The following is a 10,938-nucleotide window of genomic DNA, read 5'->3' on the forward strand; positions in this document are numbered from 1 at the left end:
TAACTGTATTTCCTCCCTTAAATGATTGAGAACACGCTTATTGTGTGAAATGCCTGCCACTACACCTCATGTCACAAAGTAGAGCACAGTAGCCAATGTAAAAATGACATTCACTTTATCCAGGACGGCACCGTAGGTGACAGCTACATGTTTGTTTGTTTTAATGCACTGCAATTCTGTGGTGTAGCGTAATATGTAGCCATTCAAATTTATTTGAACAGAAATTTAAAATATAATTTAGACCAGTGTGTACTGCATTCAGGTCAGTGACTGCATTTAAATTTGACAGTACAGTACTTCTGAAACACGCTCCTCTACTTCCGGTTACAGCGGAAGTTAAAGGTGTTCTTTTGATATGTGTCCGTGCGGGAGCAACAATCGTATCTAAGATGGACACCGCAAATGCTGGACATATGATGAGCTTAGCGGCTCTCCGGAGACAAGACCCATATATCAACACGTTGCTTGACGTTACCGGCCAGGTGGCCCTCTACAACTTCAACTCTAAAGTCAACGAATGGGTGAGTTTAGGACCAAAAGCGAGAGCGAGGAAAGCCCCCGACATCGGAAAACTAACTTGGCATGTCGAAGCTAACTCTGGCTAAAAACAACACTGTGAGCTGTGTTAAGTCCCTTAAACAATGCATGTTTGAGTGACATTGTTACAAATACAACACATGTCGCATTATCACACGGGTGTTGTTTAATATGCTTATGCTACGTTGGCTACTTTTACTATGTTTTGAGTTTTTTTAGAGAGAGAATGGACACAAATGCTGGATTCCAGACTGCTGGGAAATAGGATAAACGTTCCCGAAGAAAGTAAACAAACAAAAAAATGAAACTGGCATGTCTTAAATTGTGAAAATAATCATGACAGTTGATATATTATACACTACAAAATAATTTAATACCACACTCATATTGTGTATTTAAAACACAGATTATCATGTAATAATACGTTTTACGTTGAAGGCGACATATTTTTTAACTTTAGGGCTGGGCGATATGACCACAGGCCCAAAAAATAAATAATCTAAATTCACCTAATCTCAATTGAATGCAAATGCAATACAGTAGTATCTTTATGGAGCGCTCGGTTTTAGTTGGGCGGGGAGGAATCCACCCCACTAATCTTCACTCAACAACAGTCATTATCCCAGCAATGTACTGTATTGTATGGCGCGTGTCACAGAATTATTTTGATATCAAATGACCTATTTCAAATTAATAACACTATCTGACTGATTACAGGAGAAGACCGAAATCGAGGGCACCTTGTTTGTCTATACGAGGTAAGAATGTAATAATTTAAATAAATCTCTATAGCATGTTTAACTGTTAATAATAATTTCATATTTTGTATTTAATGCATGTTTTGGGCACTATGTGTGCAAATAAATAAGATAAACCAATGGAAACAGAATCCATTGTCTGTAAATGTCCTACCAAGGTCTGCTTCCCCTTACCATGGCTTCACCATCATGAACCGACTGAGCGCAGAGAACCTGATCGAGCCAATTAACAAAGACCTGGAGTTCCAGCTACAGGAGCCTTTCCTTCTTTACAAGAATTGCAACAGTGAGTACTATACACAGTACAATACTTTTCTATAAGAGAGGAAATGTACATTAACTCTGGCATTGTTTATCCCACCATTGTGATACATTGGATTTACAGCTGTTTGGCTACTGCAGATATATTTGTGTGCAAAACGCATGATACAGTTTGATTTGGAGTAAAGTACAATCACATTTTGTGTCGCTTTTGGTAATGAGTGCAATGTTTTTGAGCAAGTGACACTGGCGAACCTCTAAGGTCACATACAAGAAGGTCCTTGGTGGACCGCCAATTTGGTCATATATATTAAAAAAATTATGTATTTTAACAAAAGCTATTGCCATTGATGAGGTAGCGGTTCACATAGCTGACTTGGACTCAATCGCTACTGAATGCACTGTTTACTGTACAGTTAATTGGGTGCCCTTTTGCTCTTAAACCTTGTTCAGTTCGTCAGCCCCAAATTAGATTTTTGACATATCCAGCTTGAATCTGTCTTGGTTTGCGGAAGTCTGAACAGCAGAAATCCCATCAAATCCAATTTTGTGCAGGGCACATCCCAGACCACATACGGAGGTGGTTTGGAATCCGATGTAGATTATAACAATTAGTAACAATGTATTATTGTTTTTGTAATTGGATTTGTGAGGTATCGGGTTAGCTTTGTTGCTATACATTAATGATGCATCTGGGACTGTAACATTTTTGTTTATGCCATCATACGTTTTATGTGCAAATGCCTCCCATGCTCAAACAGCAATGCTTAGTCTTATTTCAAAAAGGTTGTTGATCATTACCAGATCTCAGCAATGTGGTACCCGCAGGTGGTTAGTGTTGCATATTGACATGTTTCTGTTTCCGAACTAGTTAAATCATGATTTGTGTTTTCACTTAGATGAATCATTTATAATAACTTAATTAAAGGTAAATTGTAAAAATGCAATATTTTTCTTTCAAACTGGTAGCCCTTTGTATTAACCAGGACCCAAGATGCGTCTCTCACTTTCAAAAAGGTTGGTGACCCCTGGTATAGGCAATCCTTATTGACAGAGCAAACTGCTATGGCCCACTGAAATGCATTTCTTGCGTAATGTAAAGAGAAAAGTGCATGACAGTAAAGAAAAACAGCTTCATAAAAATACTGTGAGTTGCACAATTTACATCTGATGGCCTTCAAACTCTGCAAATACAAGTACATAAAGGATCATAACTGCTCAATTAACCCATTACACGTTTGTCTTTATAAATTATAATAATGATAAATGCATTCAATAATTAAGACGCTTATTAATTCATACGTAACTTAGAAGTAACACCATTTATTTTTGCTTTCTACTCTTTTGTAAATACAAACTGGCTGCCTCATCCTGGCACAGCTGACGAGTCCCTCCGGTATATTGCAACTGCGTCATGAAACTCTCTCCAGTGGCATTAATAGTAAAGACAGCTTGAGTGATAAACACTAACCATTTGTAAGCTGCACCTGCTTTAGTTTTCATGAAAAAAGCATATTAAGCCATGGGAGAAAATCCTATATATCCCAAAATAGAATTAGCATCTTCACAAAACATGTTGCAAAAAACTTCATTTGGGCCACATAACAGTAAAGACATTTTGGCATTGAAAATTAGAAAAATATTACTTTTTAAAAAATCTTGGAAACGGTTTCTACTGTTTGAATTATATCAACTGTCAATAATTCAAATACTCATATCAGTAAAATTAATTAATTTTTCAAAAGGAAATATCTTTGGGGTATGTCTTTACCTTTTTATTGATCAAATAATATCAAAATAATTTATGTGGAATATATTGTTGTCTTTTTTAAAATATGTAGTTCCTGTGTTCTTAATATTTATTTGCCTAAGAACAAAATAAAATGCTCTTGGACATTTTCATCATGTTTTCAGGTGCTGATGAAAATGTCACTGGTCCTCTGTAGGAATATTTAGCGGTGTTGCTAAGCTACAAATGATCTCTCAACTCCAGACATTTATATAGCAAGCCAGTGGTTGTACAGGCAATGGTAACTTATACAAACTGTATATAGCAATAAACTCTTGCACAATTGAAAAAAGAGAGAATGTCAGTACCTCTGAAGAGGCCAAATAAACACTTTCCCAATGTTCTTAGAAACATTTCTTCTCTCTGCTTGAAGTCTCTCAGGTGCCTTGAGGTTGCATTTAGCAGGTGAACTTCACTGTGCTCAAATCATCACGCGAGTCCAATAGATGGTTGAGGTTCGGCTTATCGAAGGTCCTTGGATGACCGCTTTTTAGCGCAGATTTTAATGTACATGTTTTGTTTCAGAGTTCATGCCAGTCATATTATTCAATTCTGTACGGACATAAAAATGGACAATCCTCAGAACTTAAGAAAGTAACTGACTGTGCTCCCACCAAGGCAGTCTATTACAAGTCTGAAGATCAGTTTCATTAAGGCGACGAATAAAGAATTGGAACGTTTCCCCAGTTGTCTGCTTATCAGGAGGAAGAGCATAGCCAGTGTCAAAGTCAATGGAGAATGTTCTCCCTTTGGGTTTTGTTTGCACTTCAACCTGCCTGGTATGGAAGACATGATGTCACTTCTCAATACGTTTCAGACTCAGTCAGCTTTTCTTCCAGCGTCACCGCAGCCACGGCGTCATTTGAATCCCAATACTGCAGTATGTTAAAAAGTCAATAGAAAGGCTTTATTCCTCAGCTTGTTTCTCAGCAGCCTGGTTGTTTTGATGTTTTTTTTCCCCAGGATCAGAAATGGACAGAATCTTGAGATTCTCTAAGAAGACTTAGGAAACAAGTCTCTGAAGTCTCAGAAGAAGCAAGTTTTAAAAACTTGATGATTGAAGATCAAAAATTCCAAGTTTAGTTCCAGTTGGCATCCCATCCATATTGGTTTTTGGACACCCTGTCCGAGGTTGATGTGTAAAAGCTAGAGCAAGCTGTCTAGCGAGAGTGTAAATGCATACACACATACTCCTGTTTACTTGGCCATATAGTCCCCTCGGATACAGGAGATGCAAACACCTTGGTTGCTAGGTAACATTAGGTTCATGAGGGACGAGCGTACATCAGCATCCATGTCCTGTAGCAAATGCACACACACACACACCTTGAGTGAAATTTACGTGAAGATCAAGTTTTAGTGCAATTAACATCTAATGAAAATATATAGACATACACAGTAAAACCTTCAGTGAAATTATGGAAATATAAATATTTCCATGGCAAACTGTCACCATCATTAAACATCACATGCAATGTTTAAAGCAACAATTTAACCATGTTAACTTAAGTCTAACAAGACATTAACTGCCGAATACCTAGAAAACACAATTTGAGACCTTAAAAACAAGAAATTGTGTGACGTGGACCAAGAGAGACTTGCTGAAGACAGGTTGCCGAACATTTCATACTGTAAATAATACTCTAGCATTATTTATCTGTTGTGTAAAGCATAAAACCAATTTAAAAGCAGCCATATGTAATATTTTCTTTTTTTCTTGCAGTGGGCATCTACAGTATTTGGTTCTATGACAAGAGGGATTGCCAGCGCATTTCTCAGCTCATGGTGAAGTAAGTGGGAATTAAAGTCTATAGTGTTTTGTCATATAGGGACTCGCCTTGTAGGTATCACTAGTACCGTATTTTTCAGACTAAGTCACTAAGGAGTATGAATTGCAACGGTCCAAAAAATATATCTAGAAAAAAATGTGCATTTTTTGTTTAGGCTGCCCTTATTATGAATTAGTGGAAGGGAAGCGTGCTCTGTCTTTCCAAACATAAACACTGACAGAGTAGTGTAGGGTAGTGTCATTGTGAATTTCTGAACACACACTTTGTTGATGGCCGAAAACTTCTGCTTCCAACCACGGAAAAGTTTTTCTTTTTCGTTTAAAATGGCTTAGCTAAACTAGAATCCTGCGTCGTAATGTGGCCAAAAGTAGAATCCTGCTCGGTTATTGCGCCTTTTACTGCTGTAAATCAGGACATTTTTTAGTTAATACAAAAAGGAGAGGTTCCCCAAAATATATATGCATATGGTCAAATTTGCCGACAGGGGGGTTCACTGTTCAATATTATTATCAAATGCATTTGTACAATTTAAGGCCTCCCCCTCAAAAGACAACTGTTGTGACTCGCTGTGGCGACTCTGAAAGTCATAACAACTCTCTGCAGTTGAGCAATTATCTCCTCCTGCCACTAGATCAGGGAAATGAGGTCAACTCATGTAGTGCTTTGGCATTCTTGCATATCGCTGGCATCAGGCCAAAACGTTGTACCCCTAAAATAATCACTTAAAACCGTGCGTTTATTCAAACATTAACATTGCATCATCAAAGGGAGCAAGTCATTTTCAACACTTTAGATTGGTCAATAGTTTGTTAAAAAAAAAAAATTACACCAACCGCATGCGTGGACTGACCAAAAGTATAGATTTTTTAATAAATATTAAATTGATTTATTAATTATTATTGAGGTGTGGAGCCAGACAGCAGTGATGTACAGCATGCGTAATTAGGGTTGTGTTTCAATGTCCTTGTCACATACTCTCCTCAGAATTGTCAAACTAGAAACTGAACATGCCCAAAGACAATCACCAGTGAAGGCGGAGCCAAGGCGGCCCAATGGTGTGGCTGAAGCACGGCCCAGGGACATCATGGAGTTGCTTAGCAAAGCCAAGGAGGAATACCAGAGGGTTAGTAGGCTCACTAATATTGATGCTTGGCTTTTGAAGTCTGCCAATGAGGCATTATCTCTGCAGAGACAAACATTTAACACATCCAGGAATCAGCTTTCCAAATTCTCCATAGTTTAATCTGTGCACTGACTCTTTATATTTATTGAACTTCCAAAAACACCTCGTCTGTTTTTAGGAAATTGTAATTGAGCAAAGAGCTCATGTTTGTGCCTGTAATGCAGGCTCAGTCTGGGGATGCTGATGTTTCTACAGAGCTGAACACAACAGGAGCTTTAAATCATGTCCACAGTTCTCAGCCGCCTGATAAGGTATGCAATACATAAACATAATACTCTTAATGAAAAATAGGAACGCAGAACTCTGCCAATGGAATGAAAAAGCATACATAAGATCTACGAATTATGATGTGATCTGATGAGATTTTGCAGATATTAGCTATAGGTGTCTGAAAACGTTCAATGAGATTTTTCCAAGTTACGATTGAATTTCTGTAAAAAGCTAACTCTGGGCCAGAATAGGGTTCCATTTTGCACCTTCTAACCACTTCCAATGTAATTAGATTCAACTATTTAAGATGTGATTTACATGTACCCATTATACAGTACCCTTTTGATAACAGGCACATTTTTAAACAATGTCATGTCAATTCTTCACCAATATGTTGTGATTTTTATTATATCTTTGCGCAGCTTTTATTGAGCAAAAAAACAACAAACAGCTGTAAGAAAGTGCTGTACATAAGATCAAACATAAACACGATAAGTATAATCTGCTCAGTAACACACACATACAGATTTAAATAAACGTGGTTTGATAGTAATATCATCCTCCTGACTAAATGGACCTGTAGAAGGTGGTTTCTTCTTTATTTTTTTAAACTATACTATCAATAATAATGTACAGCAGGAACGTTCCTTACAGCATTCTGACAATCACAGAACTTAATCTTTACATAACTTATTGTTTACATGTTGTCATCTTTGCCCATCAGAAGACTCATACAATGGTGAAGCAGATCACAGTCGAGGAGCTTTTCGGCTCATCTATCCCTAAGGACCCATCTCTGCCTGCCATGCCGACCCAAATTCCCGTCACTGCTTCCAACGAGCCGCCCGTAACCTACCCCCAGAACCAGACCTACCACCAAAACCCTCTCTGCCCTCCCCGCCTCGCTACCCAGGATCCTGGGTCAAATCAGGCTCACCAAGGACACAGCCTGCTGTCTTATGCATTACAACCAGGCCCTGTCTTCCAGCCGGTGGGCCCGGGGCCGGAGCCTCGGCCTCTTGTCCCAGTCTTACCTCTCATGGTGCCACCAGCAGGTCCCCAAACTCAAACTGTCCCCGCTGGATCTGCAGTGTCATCAGCGGCTCCCCGTGCTTATTTGGAACAGGATTTACTAGGCTCACTCAAACCACCGGTCCAGTCGCTGAACGCGGAACTCCACAAACCCATCCTTGCGCCCAATTTCCTGCCGAGCAACCTGGTACCACCCCACAACTTCCAAGAACGGATGAGGGAACCAGTCCTCCAGCTCACACAAGAGATGGATCTTCTCTCTAAAGCCCCAAAGCTGATCAAACCTCTATCAGTGAGTTGTCCCTCTCTCTTTACAAATGTGTTAGTTCATTTGGGTTTTTCAGGATACACTTTTTTTTGTCTTCCCTGGTTGTAGGCAGTCCCTATGAGTCCTGGTCTTGCCGTTCCTGGGTCGGATTCCTCTGTGCTTCTGTCCCCTAGCGCCTTCCAGCAGTCCCTCAGTAAGACGACTGCAGCGGTAGTCCCTCCAGCCCCTTCCGAACTCCAAACCACCTCTGCTGGGTCTATGGAGGTCCCACAACCTCCCTGCAACAAAGATCAGCTCCAGAAGACTCTCATACACCTTATTAAGGTACAGTATTCTCAGAGACCGGTTTTGAAACATCTCAAACCTGGTCAGAGCCAGGTTAACTTGGAACATAAAACTACACAACATACTGAAAGGTGGCAAGGGTTCCGGTTTGACGTATTTTTTACGGGCAGTTGCCATCTGTTCCGCATAGGTCAAAAATGTTCCGGAAATAACGAGATGACGTGCGTAGATATACTTGGAGTTTGCAAATTTGTCTATGTACCCCAACTTTTGTTTGGCCAATACAAGCCATCCGATCACAATAATAATGATATAGAATGGATATATTATCGTCCATACACCAGTGTGATTAGCATTGGAGGCAATGTGTGTGAAGTGCCTTGCCCAAGGACACGACACATGACTTCGAACAGCCGACCTTCTGGTCTCTACACCCTGAGCCACAGCCGCCACATTAATGTTTGTTGACATCATAGCTGGCTGATGTGGCAGCTAAACAACAATTTCAAAAATAAGCAGTGTCTATATTTTGTCACTCAAAACTATTCAAAGAAAGAACATAGAGTCATAATAAAAAATTATAATATTATAATAATATAATGTGAATACACCCCCTACACGGGCATATAATTGCCTCTATCTAGACCAGTGGTGGGCAAACTCGGTCCTCAAGGGCCGGCGTCCTGCAGGTTTTGGAGGTTTCCCTGCTGCAACGCAGCTGATTCCAATCAACAGGATCGTTACCAAGCTTATGCAGAGCTTGCTGGTGAGCTGATAATGTATCAGCTGTGTTGGAGAAGGGAAACATCCAAAACCTGCAGGACTCTGGCCCTCGAGGACCGAGTGTGCCCACCCCTGATCTAGACTCAACAAGATGGTGGAAAAATCACTACTTTTGTCAAAAAGAAACTCCTCAACTCACATCAAGATAGTTCCTTGGGTCCAAGATGGTGCCAAAGCAATGCTTATTATCACATTGGGTTTTGGCATTAGCACAAAAGCTGCAAATAAGGTGCAAAAAATATGTTTTTTGAATGCTCCTCTCTAAAAATGTGACCTGTGTTCTGTAAACAAAACAAAAAAAGTCAGTGGGGGACTGACAACTATGAATCAAAATCTATTGTGCAAATTCCCACAGTGGGATACAATAACTCTATAATGTATTGCCACTCGTTTGCATTCCCAGTATCGTAACATAACTCACGGTTTCCCCATCCAGAACGACCCAGCCTTCCTTGGAGCCATTCATGACGCATACCTGCGGAGTCTGTCCAAGGATTTCACCAACCTGAAGCTTTAATTATCCAATGACCGACTCCTCGCATGACAGACCACTCGTAGTGGATTTTGTCTTTCTACAGGACCAGGATTAGAGGATGGAAAACAACTACCCAATTTGTCCCCAAACTTGCACTGACTGATTCCTAAACTTTAGTCTCTGGACTTAAAAAGCTTATTTTTGACACATTGCCCTATTGGGAGACAATGCTGGGGGATCTAGATCTAGAAAGTAAAAACCCTGCCACAGAATGGCTTTAGCCACAGCTGCTTCTACTCAACAGGTGGGGGCGAGCTCGTTGAGTAGAAGCACCTGTGGCTATAGCCATTCTGTGGCAGGGATTTTACTTTCTGGACCTGGATTCCTCAACCCTGTTGGGAAATATTATTTTCCTTATTTCACCTGTGGATACCACAGAGACACATTTTTGTCATTGTGAATCTCTTTAAATAAGTCGGGTTCTTATCGTATAAGTCCTTTTGTGAGTTTGTGGAAAAGCACTAGCCAAACTGGAAAAAAAAGTCTAGTTTTTAAAGCTAGTTTTCAGAAGGCACACAAAAGTTATTTTTCCTTCTATTTTCTTTCGCTTTGTGTCTAGCCGTTTTACATTTACCATTCATTTACATAGCAGTCAGAAAATGACCGAAATGTTTACAATGACGTGGAGTTGAGCAAAATGGGACTTAAGTGAATATTGAGTGTTTTATATGACTTTTGAACCTGTTATTAAACTTTTATGCCAGTCAACCCAACTCATTTTGATAATGCTATATAAGCTAACACAGAGCCAGATGTCACGTAACCGAGTTTTAAGCCCTTTCGCATTTTTTCAGTAAATGGCTACCGTTGTGCAATGTCAACGCCAAATACTTTGAGCATCTTGTATACTCAAGTAGCTAATTAAGCCCAAGTGTTAAAAAAAATAAATAATCTTCATACAAACAAACCCGGTAAGAACAGGTTTAAGAAGAAAACAAATGAAGCGATTAATAATCATACACCCAACTAAATACATATTTGCATACTCTTTGCAACAATTGTAAATGTGAATAGACACAAAACTTAACTAATGTACCATTACAGATAATTGACTGGTGTTATGGGAACACAGCACTTAAAGTACATACAACCTCTATCACTTCTGTACTCGAGAAAAAAAAATATTAACTTCAAAATGCATTGTTTGTGACTGATTAGTTCATTTTGAATATTTGCATGTATGAGAAAGTGTACAGTGTGGGGGTGGAGGACTCGGCAACCAGCGGTTTAATAGGATGTTTTTAACTCACATAGTTGATTTCAGTACAAATGAATGAAATGTAATTTGTTGTAGTTGTGTTTTGCCAGCCTCTGCCAAACCAATGTTTGCTCACGCGTTGAGGTTGTTTGTATTTTTGTATGGAATCATTTTAAGGATATTTCAATAATCAGATGTTTGAGTTCATAATTTGGGGAAATTCTAAAATTACTTTTTATTTTCTAAATGAGGTGTACAGAAAGTACAGGTGTAATTTGATTTATTCTGAGTATTTTGTTTATTGAAGGA

At 39.3% G+C, this 10,938-nt stretch overlaps 1 protein-coding gene across 1 annotated transcript; it reads left to right on the forward strand.

The window, feature by feature from the left end:
* The first annotated feature begins 323 nt into the window (after positions 1–323).
* dcp1a (decapping mRNA 1A) lies at positions 324–10,139 on the forward strand. The gene is made up of 9 exons (XM_077577116.1): positions 324–521; positions 1,255–1,295; positions 1,454–1,581; positions 5,069–5,135; positions 6,120–6,258; positions 6,483–6,569; positions 7,253–7,852; positions 7,937–8,152; positions 9,333–10,139. The coding sequence occupies exons 1-9, from the start codon at positions 390–392 to the stop codon at positions 9,411–9,413; spliced, it is 1,491 nt and encodes a 496-aa protein (XP_077433242.1). The 5' UTR covers positions 324–389; the 3' UTR covers positions 9,414–10,139.
* The last annotated feature ends 799 nt before the right edge of the window (positions 10,140–10,938 follow it).

The sequence above is a fragment of the Vanacampus margaritifer genome, chromosome 1 (assembly GCF_051991255.1).
Source record: "Vanacampus margaritifer isolate UIUO_Vmar chromosome 1, RoL_Vmar_1.0, whole genome shotgun sequence".
In the NCBI taxonomy this organism is placed as follows: Eukaryota; Metazoa; Chordata; class Actinopteri; order Syngnathiformes; family Syngnathidae; genus Vanacampus; species Vanacampus margaritifer.